A 17,968-nucleotide genomic window follows, 5' to 3' on the forward strand; every position below is an offset into this window, starting at 1 on the left:
TACCACCTATGGCTCCTTAAGTCTTATACTTGGTACTTTTGTTTCTTCAGTCTTCCATGAACCTCCCAAGAGGTTGATATTAAGTATTTGTCTTGGAAAGACGGTCCTCCTCCGGGCTTTGGCTACGGCACGTAGGGGTTTGAATTGGGGGCTCTGTTTTATAAGCCTTGTGTTTCATGATGATAGGGCGCAAGCTACTTTCCTTCCTATGGTTGTGTCTGTTTTCTACATAAATCAGCCTATTGTGGTACCTTCTTTGGTGGGGGACTCCGGTATTTCTTCTACCCTGGATGTGGTTATAGCTCTCCACCTCTATGTTGCTTGGACGGTGTCCTTACGCAAGTCTGAGTTGTTGTTTTTTTTTTTTTGGTCCTTTTTATAAGGCTGTTCGGAAGGGTTGGCCAGCGTCCAAACAGGGTTGGCATGTTGGCTTAGACTGACAATCTGTCAAGCTCATGTCAGCAATGATCGTCAGCCTCCTATGTCCGTGTCTGCTCATTCCACACGTTCTGTGGGTACGTCGTGGGCGGCACGTAGGGATGCCTCTACTTTACTATTGTGCCGTGCGCCCACTTGGTCTTCGGTGCTCACTTTTGTGAAGTTTTATAGAATTGATACATTTGCGGCTTCAGCATCATGTTTTGCTGCCTTGTACTGCAGGTTCCTCATAGCGCTCCCGCCCGTGGGGAAAACTTTGGGACGTCCCCAGTGTAAGCACCTCCAGTGTCCCCTAGTGGATGAAAGAGAAAATAGGATTTTGGTACTTACCGGTAAATCCTTTTCTCTGATTCCACAGGGGACACTGGACGCCCACCTCAGCGCTCTTCGCCTGCCTGTTCAGTTTGTTCCATATGTTGGATGGTTTTGTTGTTGTGTGATATCCTCTTCCTTTCATTCCGGTTGTTCTCCATCTCCTCTCGGTCTTCATTTTCTAAAACTGAGGGCTGGTGGGGAATAGAGGGGGAGGAGCTTCACACTTCTAAATTATTTAAAGTGCCAGCTCCAGCTATCCACGCCTCTATACCCCAGCGTAAGCACCTCCAGTGTCCCATGTGGAATCAGAGAAAAGGATTTACCGGTAAGTACCAAAATCCTATTATAATTATAATATAATATATTCTCATATCTCGTTCCTGAGTGATGAAACCAGTATCTTTCTTCTTACTGCCGTCGCACTAGACATCTGTAAGAGGAGATTTACCTTTTTAGCTGCCCTATATGTCTCTGTATGTGTCCAGACACTGACGGGACGGACTGGCTTCTGTTTCAGAGGAAGAATTCCTCTGACGGTTTCATCCACAATGTCAGACCTTCTGCTGGCAGCTATTTAAACAGTTTACATCTCAACAGTGAAGTATTACCTAAAGGGGGATTTGCTGTGTGTGGGATGGTGCTGCAGACATAACTCTCCTTATTACAAAGGAGTTCAAGGTAATTTATAGAAGCTTTGCCATGGAAGGCAAATGATGACTTTTGGTGGTGATCTCCCAAATACTTGTATTAGTACCAGTCTGGTTAAAGAGAGAGTGCGCGTGGTCATTAAAACATACTGGAACACTGTCTTTGTGACCTCACCCAATTTTTTTTCTCACTTTTTTTTTTTTATTATTGGCTTCCTAGTTACTAACCCTGATGCGATAAATGATATTGGGCATGATTTAAAGTTTAACGTAAAAAATGTGACATTTCATACTTAAGGCTGTATGAAGCGTTGCATGTATTAATATACAGTATGTGTATATTTAAATCTGGCGTCCAGACGTAGCTGCGCAAAGATGTGACCGTCTCTATCTCCATGAACTGTGAGACCAGGAGGCTTGCAACCAGGTCTAAATCAGGCTGATTAATTATATATAGCTATAGAACACTGCCACCTAGTGTCCAAATAGTCATGAACAACTCTGCATTAACAGCAGTGACTTTGAAATAAAACATCTCTTGATTCTTGATTAGGTTCTATATATATATTATCTCTTACAATACTGTATATAAAACATGAGGGAAAATGTAATTTATATTGGACATCATTGGTTTTATAGGAGTCTGGCCTACCGGGCCGCCCTCAGAATTTTGTGTTTGTGATTTTATCTGGTGATAAAATGGTTAATCACCGCCTTTAAAAAAAAAAAAAAAGCATGTTAAGGGCTGACAGGCAGAAGCTATTCACAACACAGGAATCCTACATAAACAGTTCTGCTAGTGGTGTACTTAAATAAGACTTGGTGCTTTGATCTCCTGTCCCTTTCTGCTAGCGTAAATGAACGAAGGCCAACTTATCAAACGTACAATTTGCAAGACTTGTTCCAGATGGGGGGGGTGTACTCTGGCCCTATTATCGGAACCCGGTAAATATATTGTCCCCACGCAGGCGGGGGCGCATTCCCATTGGCCGCCGAGGCTCTGTCCCACCTCTTAGAACTTCTCTCAGCTGTTCTATAGCATTAACGCAAACAGGCCGGTTTCAACATGGCAGACACCTGCCTGGCATGTATAGACATCGAGGCTCTGGACTTCCCTGAATGGCTTTCAACTCCGACTTTGATGTAGAGTGATGACATTGTTCTAATCACTGGAATGTATTACACTCCCAGGCAGCAAAGGACCAGTAATACCTCAGGAAGGGTTCATGATAAAATCAACTGTCTATGATCTACTTTGCTAAAAGGGGTGATTAGTATCTGCCACTTTGTGTGGTAAAACGACCCTTCCTGTTACTGTTTTACCAAAATAACCTTGGTATTTTGGAATATTTATATGCATTTAACTATATAAAGGGAAATTTATAAAACCTAAAGAAGAGAAGTGATTCTAGCTATCATTTTAAAGAATGTTCTAGGAAAATCATAGCTGTAATCTGATTGGTTGCTATGGGTAACATTTCCACTTGTCCTCTTTTTGGAAGGTTTGATAAATCTCCCCCATAGCACATTATTCGGGCTTATGAAAACGATTCCACAAGTAACTTAAAAAAAGAAAGGAAGTGTCGCCTTTGGCAACCGATCTGAAATGACTTTCCTGTACTGTACCACAATGGCAGCTAGAAACAGGCTGTTACCGTTGGCAACAGAAGCTTTTCTTAGCAGTTACCAATGATCACTGCTTATGTATGTCCCCTATCATGTTTTACTGCAGTATTTTTGAATATTTATAGATATACAGGTCACATCCCTACCGTGAGAGCTGTACTATAATCTTTCTGTAAGCGGGAGGAAAATGCCAAATTTTATGGGTAACAGCCAGAGATTGATTCCACAGAGTGCAATCGCTTTGTTTCCAGAACACTTTTATTCATTGAATTTTCCTTCAAATGTCACAGGGCCACAGACTTCCCCAGTGCAACTTATATATACCCCTCAGATCAATTCTGTTCCTGTACTGTACACTTAAGTACAGCACGGATACTGAAAATGACCTTCCCCATTCTCAAAAATGCTCTATTTGACCTTTGTTGGAATTTCCGCTTTGTAATTATGTTCAAAGCGATCTTTATTAACACATTAAACTGCATTGTGGCAAATGGTCTCATAGGAACCATTTAATCATCAGTATGGGAGCCATATGTGGGCTTCTCTGGGTAAACTCCTCTTTGAGTGGCAGAATAACAAGACTCTAGCTTGACCGAGCTCAGGACCTAGGATGCCATTAAAAGTGGTGAGAGACTCTGCTTTGCCTATACATTAACCCACACGGCACATTGTCTGTGTTAACGCCAGCTTACAGTGCTCAGTCTTTATAATGCCAGCTTAAAATGCAGGTCCAATTGGGTGTTATAAAAGAGGGTGACCTATAATGTAGACGTCAGTGACCCCATAAGTGTGCAGCCGCACATCACAATTGGCTCAGCCAACATGACAACTCCCCGTTGCCTCAGGCCTGTGATATCGCTCATTCCTAGTGGATACGCTGAATACTGGTTCTGCCCACAGATGGCTATAAATAAGGACTGTGTACTGGGTAAGATGAATGGTCAGCTTAATATAGGAGATTGTTAAATTGCATCATATGGACATGGAAATCTTCTGTGTACATATTTTATTACTGTAATCGCTTTATTAAGGGGCCCAATCATCAGCGCCACAATTCCCCGTTTTTACCTCACGCCGATGCAAATCGCCGATTGGAGACACATTGATGATCGTCAATCCATTAGGGAAATTCTGCATGTTAAAATTCCCTGATTTCCTGATCCCAATCCGTTTTTGGTTGGGATCTGCAGATTGGGGAAATCCGACATGTTAGATTACCAACAGGGTTAGGATACCGACAATTGCGGGTCGGTATCCTAACCTGCCCCCCTCTCCCAACCCTAACCCTCCCTCCTTGGTGCCTGAACCTAAACTCCCACCTAGTGCCTAAACCTAACCCCCCCTTCCCCCCCCATGTGCTTAACACCAAACTCCCTCCCCCTAACCGCAGTACTTACCGTCAGAATGCCTGCGGTCGGGATGCTGACAGGAGTCGGGATTCCCACAGTCGGGATATTGACCGGGACCCCCTTCACACAATCTCCCTGGTGGTGGTGGTGGTGTTGTTGGTGCTATTAATATTATTATTATTTTTATTATTTCAATACATGAAATCAGAATAATTTATTTTACTTCTATTTCAATAAATAAGACTGTAGTTTCTTTTTACACAACACCTTTTAAAATGTATTTTTTTCATAGTGAATATTGCAAAAAGAGGATGACCGTCCCCATTTGCCATTCTCCTACAAGGCGATCACTGCAGAACGCTAACATGCTCTACCTGTACATAACACATCCTGTTTACCAACAGAAAACATCCTAACATTGAAAGGGATCCAATTTAAAGAAAAAAAAAAAATCCTAACGAAGTATGCAAAATAAAAATGGCGCTGAGTAACTTTGCCGCACATGACAATAGCTATGCTGTGATGAAGTTTATTTGCGCGCGTGGCATCAAATGGCCTTTCTATCAGCTTAGAGGTTGTGTTTGCATTGGCATGGGTTCCCGTTTTGGAGGGGGGCACATTATAATCCACAGAAGAATATACATTGAAAGCCGCACAGCTGTTCAGCGAGACAGGTGGGAAACCCATCTCTTTTACAGAGAATGGACACTGCAGTTGCTTATCCTCTGCAGACACCAATACATTGCCACTTTTGTCTGGAGAAAGAGAAGCTAAATAGATTTAAGGCATTTTTTTTTATATTGCTTTTCAGGGCCATTATTTCATGGTACTAAAGAGCAGTTTAAATAAACATAAGCATTGCACAATTGCAGATGAACTTATGTTGCTTATTCTAAATCTGATTAAATGAACCGTCCAAAGACACAACACAAATGTGCTACTATTCCCACAACTTGTTTTGCTCAAATACATTAGTTTTTCAATTACTGTCATGATTAATACTGCATGTAAGTTACATTTACTATCTGCTAATAGCTAACTTTGTGTGTGTTACGCGCATACATTCACATTATCAGCGAAGAATACACTGTAGAGCAGTGGTGTCAAACTCTGGCCCTTCAGCTTTTGTGGGACTACATATCCCAGCATACCCTGCCACAGTTTTAGCATGCCCTAATAGCAAAACTGTGGCACTGCATGCTGGGATGTGTAGTTCCACTGCAGCTGGAGGGCCCAAGTTTGACACCACTGCTGTAGAGTGTCAGGACGTTGGTCTCAAAATGGCTGATGGCCACATTGTAGGTTGTTATAAATATGTTCCCTCACCAATAAGAATGACACCACATAATATTTACTGCAATTCATTCTACAATTATCTCATATTTATTTGTACTACAGGATTTTTGTGCAGAGAAATACAGAAATAATTATCGCATTGATGGAGATTTCGAGTCAGTGACTGTACAACATCTACCATTATGAAGAGAGATTATTTACCACACGATCTTGGTGGCCAACTATTTTCTGAAATAGACTTAATTCAGTTTTGTTTATTTGTAATGGAAATCTTAGATTTGAGGGGAAAAAAAGAATCCTATCTGTAGTTTACATCACCGCCCTTTCCACTCGTTAGTGATCACCTTCATGATGTGTAATGTACAAATATAGGGGTCTATGTACCAAGCCTTAGAGAGAGAGAGAGAGAGAGAAAGCGGATGTAGCTAAAGTACCAACTAATCAACTCCTGTCATTTTGCAAACACAGCCTGTAACTTGACAGTTAGGAGCTGATTTGTTGGTACTTTATCTCTCTCTCCACAGCTTAGTACATACACTCCATAGTGTGCATTGGTACACTCCAGATGGCCTGCATCACATTAGTGAAATGACGGCCCTACTTGGAAGTAGTTGTGGTGAATAATTGTGATTTAGCCACGTGTACATGTGGGTATATCATTAAACCTCATACCAGAGCTCGGGTGCTCCAGTCATTACGTGGGAGAGCTAAGTTGCAGCTAAGCAGCTGATTTATTACATGTATACTGTGATAAGCCGCTGCATTAAAAGACATATTTCCAAAGGGTAATTAGGATGACTTTACAAAAGCCCAGACTGCACATCTATTAATCTACTTATCTCTTTAGCACTAATATTTTTGCACTTATATTGCCTAATTTTTTCTTATACTTTATATATGGCTGTGTATACCGGACCATATATTTATAAACTGAAATTAATACATATAATGTCATAATTTATTACTACTACTATTACTATTATTTATTATTATTACCAATTGTATTGTAAGTGTCGTCAGTATGTAATTCCTGCGGCCTCATACTTTAATACGGTCATGGGACTTCCTAGTGACTGCGACTTTTGCCTATAATTTATAGTACTATCCCATATATTTACTAATCTGGTATAATTATGTTACAGGTTGAGTCTCCCATATCCAAAATGCTTGGGACCAGGGGTATTTTGGATAACGGAATATTCCATATTTTGGAATAATTGCATATCATAATGAAATATCTTGGGAATGGGACCCCAATATACACACAGAATGCATATGTGTTATATGCACCTTATACACATAGCCTGCAGCTCATTTTATACAATATTTTCAATAATTTTGTGGCTCAAGCAAAGTTTGTGTACATACATGAAATTAATTTATGTTTCATTTACACCCTATACACACAGCCTGAAGGTAATTTTATACCATATTTTTAATAATTTGTGCCTTAGACAAAGTTTGTGTACATTGAACCATCAAAAATCAAAGGTTTTATTATCTCAGTCATGCCAAAATTATTCCGTAATTCGGAATATTCCGTATTTCGGAATATTTGGATATGGGAGACTCAACCTGTACCATAAAATCACCTCTTACAGACCTCTGTCACTAGCTAATATTAATCGGGCTGTTTACAATCCCCAATTTATTTTTATTTTTTAAATTTACTGTAAAAATCGCATAATTTAGCCAATTTGAGTCCTTAATGTAGAATACAAGTACAGCTCTTTGGGAAAAGTGCATTTACACTCTAGGGCTGTGATTGCCAAACTGGATGCCGCAGGGGAGTTGCAGGGGTGCCTCAGGTTGGTGTTCCAGGACCAAATCAAATTACCACCAAAACCAGTTCTGGTGGCTACTAATTATAAAATACGTGGACAGTCAGAAGCACAACCCTGTCCACCACCGTATAAGTGAACCTAGGAATGACAGGAAAACACAATTTACTTTAATCATTTTTGCAGAAACTTTTTTAACCTAGGGGTGACATGAACAAGATACTGATATTATAGGGCACCATGATTCAAAAAAGTTTGGGAACCACTGCTCTAGGCTGATGTTGAAGCCAAATGTTAACTGGGCTGTAGCTTCATAAGTTTATCTATTTTGGTTGCCAACATAAAAGCTACAGTTGGCCGACACCCTGGAAGTTTTGGACTACCGCCTAATTAGTATGATTACAGCTAAATTTTAGGTATAGTTATTTGCAATCATGCAACACACTAATTAATATTTCCTATAAACTAAGTGGCTTCTGGCATTTCAGTGCTGTGAAACCTTCGAGGATGGCGCTACCCTTATTTATTTATATTTTTCATCTTGTCAAATATATTGACTCGGTCGGGGACCCTTGCCAAAGGGCATTTGAACGTTAAACATAGTCAGCAGCCGGAGGGCAGCGATTCAGCAATCACACGCTGTAATAAGATGGATCACATTTCCACAAAGTGCATCGTAGGCGCATCGCAGTATGAAACCACATGAATCTTCCACAGTCGCCCTAGTGCAGTATGCTGGGTCAGCGCTGGCAAAGGTCAAATTTTTATATTTTTTTTAAATAACACAAATATGACGCGCAAAACGGGAATTTTTTTTTATATATATATATATATATATATATGTGTGTGTGTGTGTGTGTGTGTGTGTATGTATGTATGTATGCATGTATATATATATAATATACTATTATTTTATATATATATATATATATATATATATATATATAAAAAAATTTTTTTATTAAAGCTATATATTGTTTTTAAAATTCTAAATCATATATTTAAAAAAAAAAAGTCCCGGTATATCTTTTTGGATAATGGACTCCTCCAGGGTCTGTACCAAAGTACAGAGAAAAAACTAATATAGAGATAAAATAGATTTCTTACGCACTGTTGCCACTCCGTGCAGATCAATGTAATAGAAGTGGTGTTTGAGCCGTGGCCCACTACCAGCAAACGAGTAGGTCAGAATGTTATAATACACGCCATAGAAATTCTTCAGGATCTGCACTTGATTTATCTGCATCTCATGGCAATTCCAGGTGTCTGCAGAAAGCAGAAGTGACAGACTGGCTCCTATGCTGTTCCGTAACTGAACGTTTGAAAGTTTTCATATATGGAACATGAATGTAATATGCATGGTCCAGTCCTACCCTAAGATTACACTTAGGCTTTGTATAAAAGTACAGTAGAGTATAGCATTATCCTTTCCTCTCCATTGCGGACAGCCCTGGTCATCTTTACGACACTGTCCTAAAAGAATCTGATGCAAGCCAAAAAGTGCAAATTGTAAAGCACAGCATAACAGTTAGCTTGATATGACATCACCAGCAATGCCTCATTTTTGTTGGGGTTTGTAGCCTGCTCTGTCTTCAGGTAAAATGTTAAACTAATATAGTGAGTTTTTTTTTTTCATTCATTGTTTTTTATTATGCTTTTCTCTTTTTTTTAGGTCCTCCACGCATTTCCGACAAAGTTATTCACCGGCAGACCGTGAGATTGGGAAGAACCATTAAGCTTCTGTGTCCGGTGGAGGGCGACCCTCCCCCACTAACGATGTGGATGAAAGATGGGCGCTCAATCCACAGTGGCTGGACGAGGTTTAGGACGTACGTGCAAGGGCTTAAAATTAAAGATGTGGAGAGCGAGGACGCCGGGAGTTACATCTGCAAAGCCACCAACGGGTTTGGGAGCATCAATGTCAATTACACGCTCATTGTCATCGGTACGTATCTCCTGAAGATGTGTATTTTATCATGTGCGGTCTCATAGCTAACAAGGTTCCATTCGTTTGTGCTGTGTATTAGGAATCACCGCTAAAGAGACGTTCAGCTGTGATGTCAAAATTATTTTTAAGTTCCAGCCAATACAAAATCGTTATACACTGGCTATAAGAGTTATTCACCCTCATTGGGCTTAATCACATTTTACTGTGTTACAACAGGGAACCATGATGGATTTAATTGAATTTTCTACTTCAGGGTCCATAGGGTATCCACAGGATACCTTGGGGTATAGGTGTGACGTCAGTCGCAGGGCACCAAAGAGTTAAGCTTTCAGCCTCCCAGGATGCACTAGGTCCCCCTCCTATACCCCGCCCCCGGGCCAAGGCACCTCAGTTTAGTTTGGTGCCCGGCCGGAGTCGGGTGCACCTGTTGGAGTGGGGGCTAGAAGAGCCCCTGAAGCTTTTTCTTCATGCAGCTGTGGCTGCACATCTGGATGAACAGCATGGACAGTCAGTCCTGACGTCCATGCTGTCTTCCCTACACCCCGCCGGTACCAGAACGCCGGTACTGATCCGGGGATGCTGGTGGGCGTCTGGGGTCACAGCTAGCGGTGACCCCAGATGCTCCGGACCATGGCCGGATTCAAGGGGGACAGAGGTAAGCAGCGGGGTCCCGCGGTGGGTCCCCGCTGATCACATGGTCCTAAGTCCCCAGGCAGGGGGCTCCCTGGGGACTGGCTGCAGCGTGGAGCCAGGCGACCAACCTGCGCTTCCACTACCCCCTGGGACAGCGGACCGCAGCAGAGCGGTAGCGCTGCGGCGTCCCAGGGGTTAAATGCATGCCAGGGGAGCGCGCCTTCCCTGTCTCACAGCCGGCGCCTCCCCCGCTGCACACAGCCCTCTCTGCACTGTGCTGACTGGTCCTGTGTCAGCGCTCCTCCCCCAGGCCAGCTTCTCTCTGCTCCTCGGCGGCCATCTTCTCTGCAACGCATGGTGAACGCTGCTGGAAGTCTGGAAGGAAGCATCGTGGTCTGGGTCCCCCCGCATACCTCTCCTCCGCTGTGGCTCAGGTCTGTGTATGCAGCGCTGTGTCCTACCAGGCCCTGTGTCTGTGTAGTTGAGTGATCAGCGCTGTTAGTGCAGGAATTGTTATTTCTCTGCATTGTATGTGACTGTGCTAGCGCTGCCTGTAACTTTTCTTCTCTAAACTGTCAGCTTTATTACTGTCCCTGTTCTTTCTGCTAAAGCCCTTGCGGTGCGGTGCTGCAGGGTGGTCTCTCGCCTATTTAATACTTAATTGGTGAGAGAGGTCACATACGTGGTGCCATCATGTCTGAAAGTGATTTTCCCCTCCGGCTACAGTGTACCACGTGCAAAGTACCATTAGCGGAGGGGGAGGGTAGCGCGGAGGGCCTTTGCCGGCAGTGTTTGTCCATGGCGCGGCCTATTACGGTTACAGCACCGGTACAGGAGCCGCCCTGGGCTTGTTTCGCTCAGGCGTTAACAGCTTTAGTGGGCCAGTTAGCTCCGCAGCCCGCGTTTACTCCGATGGGTTTGTCCCAGCAGTCTGTGGTGTCGTCACCCATGCAGGGGTTCCCACGACAATTGGTGGTACCCCACAGTCTCCCTATTTCCCCGCTCCCGGGTTCTCAGGAGCCAGCGTGGGTTAACTCCCTGACGAGTTCTTTACAGCACTTGTCGGATGTGTTGCAAGGGGAGTCTGTGATGCGGCCTCATAAAAGGCCGGTGGCGTCTCTGTCCGCTCCTTATGAGGATGACGAAGGGACGTCTGATGATGGGGAGATTCTGGATCCTTACGATCAGGAACCTTTCCATACTAAGGACGCTGATGCTAAGTCCAAAGTATATATTCCTGGACTTATTCGGGCGGTCCGCACAGCCTTGGTGATTGAGGACGAAGTTCCCCCAGCGGCTAAATCTAAGTATGCCTTTTTCAAAGATGTGAAGGGCGATGCCACAGTCTTTCCTCTTTCGGGTCAGTTGGTGGACCATTTAGAGGAGGCGTGGAAACAACCTGGCAAAAGATACCAGCCGCAGAGACGCCTGGCGGTGGCTTATCCGTTCGAGGATAATTATTTTGCTAAGTGTGAATCCCCTTCACAGGTGGATTCTCACGTGACCCGTCTTGTCCGTAGTGCCACATTGCCGATGCCATCCATGTCCTCCCTTAAGGATGCTACGGACCGCAAGGTAGAAATCTGCCTGAAGTCCGCTTATTCCCTTGCAGGGGGGGCAGCACGGCCGGCTATGGCCATTTGCTGGGTTGCCAGAGCGATGGAGCGCTGGGCGGATTCATTAGAGGCTTCTTTTGAATCCGACTGTCCGGCCGAACAAGCGGAGTTGATTGGCAATCTCCGTGATTCGGCCACCTACATCAACGAGGCGGCTCTAGACATTAGTACTCTGGTGTCTAGAATTTCTTCAGCAGCGGTAGCTGCTCGTCGCACCTTGTGGCTGCGATCCTGGAAGGCGGACGCAGATCCAAGAAAGGTCTGGAAGCGTTGCCGTTTACCGGAGAAGTTCTCTTCGGTCCGGATCTGGATAAGATTGTGGCCACGCTGGCGGCAGCCAAATCTGCTTGTCTCCCGTCGGCCGCTGCTCCTTCTGGTTCTGGACCATCGTCCTTTCGGTCATCTAGGGCCCAGGGCAGGCCCAAACCACAGTCGTTTCCTCGACAGGCTGGCCCTAAGAAATCGGTCAAGCCCCGGAAACAGGCATGGAGTACCAGACGTCCGGCCCCCAAGCCAGATGACAAGCCTGCGGCCTGACGGTCCGGGTCTCCCCTTGGGGGATCCCAGGGTGGGAGGCCGCCTGCTGCAGTTCTCCCGGTGTTGGTCGTTCACTACGACAGACACTTGGGTTCTGGAGGTGGTCTCTCACGGGTACGCCCTCTCCTTCCGGCACAGACCCCCGGCTCGATTCTTCACCACGGGTCTACCATCAGACCGGAACAAGGCTACGGAGCTGCGGAAGGTATTGCACACTATGCTCCAGGCTGGAGTTATAGTGCCTGTTCCATTCTCCCAGAGGGGCCAGGGTTTCTATTCAAATCTATTTTTGGTACAGAAACCCAATGGGTCATATCGTCCGATTCTAAACCTCAAAGCACTCAACAAGTCTTTGCGGGTCCCGAAGTTTCGGATGGAGACCCTACGGTCCATCATTCTGGCGCTGGAACCTGGGGACTACATGGTGTCATTGGACATACAGGACGCTATGGCGGTCATGGCGGCTTCTCTGCAGCTGCAAGGAGTCCGCATGTTGCCGTACTTGGACGACCTGTTATTGGTGGCAGGATCTCCAGAGCTCCTGTTACACCACTTGGACCTGACCATTGCACTGCTGCAACGGCACGGCTGGCTAATCAACTGGCAGAAGTCCACTCTAATCCCGTCTCGGAGGATTCTGCATCTTGGAGCCTTATTGGACTCGGGACAGCAAAGGATCTTCGTGACGGAGGACAAGATCTCTGCTTTACAGTCAAGGGTGCGCAGTTGTCTGCACAGCCGCCGGGTGTCCTTACACTCGGCGATGAGGTTACTGGGCTCCATGGTGTCGGTGTTCGACATGGTGGAATACGCCCAGTTTCACTCCAGACCTCTGCAGCACCTGATCCTGTCCAAGTGGAACGGGCTGCCTCAGTCTCTGAAGTTCCAGACGATTGTGCTCACCCCGGAGGTTCGCCTGTCCCTTGCGTGGTGGTTAAAGACGACCCACCTCAACAAGGGACGTCCGTTCTGGGTTCCAAATTGGGTCCTGTTGACAACGGACGCCAGTCTTCGGGGCTGGGGAGCAGTTTCGGGTCCACACTTGTTCCAGGGCAGGTGGACACCGACAGAAGCGGAGCTTCCAATAAATATCTTGGAACTCCGTGCGGTCTTCAATGCTCTCCTGCAGGCACAGCGGTTTCTCCAGGGTCACCCGGTGCAGGTCCAGTCGGACAATGCTACCACCGTGGCCTACATAAACAGGCAAGGAGGAACTCGCAGTCGGGCGGCTCTCGTAGAGGTCTCTCGGATCCTGGTTTGGGCGGAGCGCAATCTTCCGGCCATATCAGCGGTCTTCATCCCGGGAGTGCTAAATTGGGAGGCGGACTTTCTAAGTCGCCAGGACGTTCATCCAGGGGAATGGTCCCTGCACCCGGACGTTTTTCAACTACTGGTGGACAGGTGGGGTCTTCCAGAAATCGACCTCATGGCGTCCCGGCACAACAACAAGTTGCCGGTGTACGGGTCTCGCACAAGAGACGAAGGGGCGTCTCTGGTGGATGCTCTGTCCGTCCGGTGGACGTTCAGGTTCGCATACCTGTTCCCTCCGGTCTCCCTTCTTCCACGGGTAATCCGGAAATTCAAACAGGAAGGAGGGACGCTCCTGTTGATAGCTCCCGCGTGGCCCAGACGGCACTGGTTCTCAGACCTTCAGGGTCTGTCCGTGGACAGTCCTCTGCGGTTGCCGCTACGACCGGACCTTCTGTCTCAGGGTCCTTGTCTTCACCCGGACCTGACTCGGCTGTCTTTGGCGGCGTGGCTGTTGAGACGGCCATGCTGAGGTCCTGGGGGTTTGCCAGCTCTGTGGTGCGTACCATGTTACGAGCTCGGAAACCGTCTTCCGCGAGGATATACCATCGCGTGTGGCATACGTTCTTCCAGTGGTGTCGACCGAGAGGTTATGCACCGCGGGAGTTTCGTCTGTCTCGGATTCTCGCCTTCCTGCAAGCGGGACTAGATCATGGGCTTCGCCTTGCTTCTTTGAAGGTACAGGTTTCGGCCCTATCTGTCTGGTTTCACCGTAGGATTGCTACAATCCCGGATGTGCGCACCTTTATGCAAGGTGTTCTCCGTATTCAGCCGCCCTTTGTTCCACCTGTGGCGCCTTGGGATTTGGCTGTGGTCCTGAGGGCTCTCCAAGGACCGCCGTTTGAACCACTGGGCTCAGTGGATATTAAATGGCTAACAGCTAAGACTGTTTTCCTTCTGGCCGTTGCTTCAGCCAGACGTGTTTCTGAGTTAGGGGCTCTTTCTTGTAGACCCCCTTTCTTGGTTTTTCATGGGAACAGGGCAGTGCTCCGCACTCGGCCCGAGTTTCTTCCCAAAGTTGTTTCCCAGTTTCATGTTAACGAGGAAATAGTTGTTCCGGCCTTTAACTCACCGGGTCTTTCCATGGGTGAGGCCTCTTTGGATGTTGTGCGGGCCTTAAGGACTTATGTTGACCGCACTTCTTTGTTTAGGAAGTCGGACGCTTTGTTGTCCTCTATGGCTTCTGTAAAAAGGGTTGGCCTGCTTCAAAGCAAACTTTGGCAGCCTGGATCCGTATGGCTATTTCTGAAGCTTATCTTCATGAAGGCCTACCGGTCCCTCCTTCTCTGAAGGCTCATTCCACTAGGTCTGTGGGTCCTTCGTGGGCAGCTCGACGTGGTGCCTCGGCAGTTCAGATCTGCAAGGCTGCTACGTGGTCTTCTGTCCATACCTTCGTGAGGTATTACAGGTTTGACACCTTCGCCTCTCAGGATGCTTCCTTCGGGCGGCGGATTCTCCTTTCTGCACAGGAGCGTCCCCACCCTTAAAGGATACTGCTTTGGGACATCCCCAAGGTATCCTGTGGATACCCTATGGACCCTGAAGTAGAAAATATGAGATATGGTAAGAACTTACCCTTGTTATCTCTATTTCTACGAAGTCCATAGGGTTCCACAGGACTCCCGCCCTGTCGCACCTGTGCTGCAGATGGGCTTTGCTCTGGTCACCGGTTTTCCGTCTCCCTCTGGTGAGAATGTGATTCTTGTATGTGTCCAGATCTTTGTTCTCTCTCTTCCTTCTCCTCCTCCGGCCTATGGCTTGGTAACTAACTGAGGTGCCTTGGCCCGGGGGCGGGGTATAGGAGGGGGACCTAGTGCATCCTGGGAGGCTGAAAGCTTAACTCTTTGGTGCCCTGCGACTGACGTCACACCTATACCCCAAGGTATCCTGTGGAACCCTATGGACTTCGTAGAAATAGAGATAACAAGGGTAAGTTCTTACCATATCTCATATTTTATTCGCACAAAGTACTGGATAATGTACCAAAAAAATGTATACCAACCATTTGTCAAAATTAAAAAGGACCAATAACCTGAAAATAAGCGATTGCATTAGTATTCACTCCCCTCGCCGAGTTACTACTCTGTAGAGCCACCTTTGGCAGCATTTATAACTGAGTCTGTGTACGTATCTCTGTTTTCCACATATAGTGGGGTATTTATCAAAGCTCGGAGAGAGATAAAATTGTGGAAAGTACTAACCAATCAGCTTCTAACTTACATTTTATAGGCTGTGTTTGATAAATGACAGTTAGGAGCTGATTGGTTGGACCCTTTCCCTGTCTAAGCGCTCATGAAGGCTGCAACAGGTTTTCCTCCAGGATTTCTCTTTACTTTGCTCAGTCCATTTTCCCTTCTTTTTCTATGAGCTTTCTAGTCCCTGACGCAGAGAAGCCTCTCGTGGACCTGATTCTGCCACCAACATCACTGTAGGGGTGGTGTTTTTTCACACAGTTTTGGAGCATGTTCTGTTCTAGGCTGATTCACAGTTCTGTATCTTCACCATTTTTCTTATAATAGATTTACTGTTCTTTGGGGTACAGTGTTCTCCCCAGAAATTTTTTCCAGCCGGGTGGCATCAAGAAGTAGCCAGGTGTGGGCCTTCGCAATTATGCTCACGCTGGGAAAAGGGGTATCTCCCTTACCAATCCAGCCCGACAGGTCTCAGGCTGCTCCTCCACTGGCGCTCAGTCAAAAGTGCCCATTATGCAGTGCCCCCTGTAGTTATCCCCATATGCAGTGCTCCCTGTATTTGTGCCCTTTATACAGTGCCCCCTGTAGTTTTCCCCTGTATACAATGCCTCCTGTAGTTTTCCCCTGTATACAATGCCTCCTGTAGTTTTGCTTTGCCCTTATGCAGTGCCCCTAGGCTGAAGTAGTGCCCCCAGACTGGCCACTTATGCAGTGCCCCCAGGCTTAAATGGTGTCCCTTATGCAGTGCCCCCAGGCTGGTCCCTTATGCAGTGCCCCCAGGCTTAAATAGTGCCCCTTAGGCAATGCCCCAGACTGGTCCCAGCCCAGAACTTACCTTAACTTGCTCCCCGCTTGCGCTCCCACACCTGCTGCCTCGCTCTAACTAGATCTAGCAGGCGCGCGGGGCAGGCTCCGCACTGCATCACTGGGAACGCTTGCTTCTGAAGCGATCGGAAACTTCTTTAGCCTCCGGTCACTTCAGAGGCCAGCGTTCTACAGCAGGGGTCGGCGGGGGAAATTGCCGGGCGGTAGGCTGTTTCTGCCAGGTGATGCGCCCGCAGAAAACAGCCCGGGGAGAACACTGGGGTATAGTCAATGCTTTGATAATATGCTTACACCCTGGTGCGGTTTAGTACTTCCCAATGGCCTTATCCCAGATCTACTTGGAATGTTCTTTTGTCACCATCTGCTTGGAAATGTGCTAACTACTTTGGGGGAGCTGGCAGAGACCGGAGCATTTGTGTTGTCACGTGAAACCCCTTACCTGCACACAGGTGGTCTCCCAATACATTATTTATGTGACATGTGAAGCAAGCTGGCTACTTAAGATAAAATCCAGTATGGATACAGCAAGGGGGTGAATACTAATGCATTAATTTTTATTTCCAGTTATTCATTCTTAATTAGAGGTGCGTACACACGGGACGATTAAAATGCTCGATATGAACGATAACTATATCAATCATATCGTTATCATTCATATTGTGCAGTTTTTGGTCCCTTCCAACCCACGTGCGATGTGCGGGCATGTATGGACAATAACGATATCGCCCGTGCATGCAGGCCAACCAGGTTACCATAGGGACCCGCGATCAACGTTGGCTGTTGTTGGTGGGTTGGTGGTGTGCTGGATGATCGATATCGATCGATCTTTTCGAGTGATAGATTAAATCCATCCAGGTTCCCTGTTGTAACACAGCAAAATATGATATGCTCAAAAGGGTGACTACATTTTATATATCCACTGTAACAGTTTATGGACTTCCATGATATTGCGCTACTGTCGTTGAATCCAGTCAGGTAGTTCCATTTGACAGTGGTTCTTATGCTGCAGTAGGAAATAGTGCATTAACCAGGGACTCAATGAGGTGAAGCCGATTAAAGTGACGTCTGTATGAACTTTGCAGGCCTAGAGAAGACATCCGTGACCCCATAATGTGTGTACATTTGGCAGACTTCTCCAGTGTTCTCTGGATACATGCTGAGAGGGACCTTCTCTGTTAGATGGCAGCCATGATATGTTGATGGTTTGTGACGTTGTGTTGAGAGAGTTCATATTCTGTACACAAAATAATGACGTTGAGTTGGATCATTAGCTATAATTCTATAGTATTGATGATCGCTTCCCGAGGCAATGGGATGAGTGTCTTCTACAACATTCTCAGACAGTATTTCAGCTTTAGAATGATCAATAATCTTATGAATGTCCTATTGACCCAGAACGATATAGGACTGATACAGAGGTGGATGGATTGCTGATGGTTGTGCAGTCGTGAGACCGA

General features: G+C 46.2%; 1 protein-coding gene across 1 annotated transcript in view; it reads left to right on the forward strand.

The window, feature by feature from the left end:
* FGFRL1 (fibroblast growth factor receptor like 1) overlaps positions 1-17,968 on the forward strand; it is a 163,733-nt gene that overhangs the window by 72,142 nt on the left and 73,623 nt on the right. Inside the window, exon 3 of the mRNA XM_088454289.1 lies at positions 9,125-9,397. Coding sequence (XP_088310415.1) covers positions 9,125-9,397 — 273 coding nt within the window. The remainder of the gene's footprint in view (positions 1-9,124; positions 9,398-17,968) is intronic.

The sequence above is a fragment of the Taudactylus pleione genome, unplaced genomic scaffold (assembly GCF_031769625.1).
Source record: "Taudactylus pleione unplaced genomic scaffold, aTauple2 ptg000611l, whole genome shotgun sequence".
NCBI classification, from domain to species: domain Eukaryota; kingdom Metazoa; phylum Chordata; class Amphibia; order Anura; family Myobatrachidae; genus Taudactylus; species Taudactylus pleione.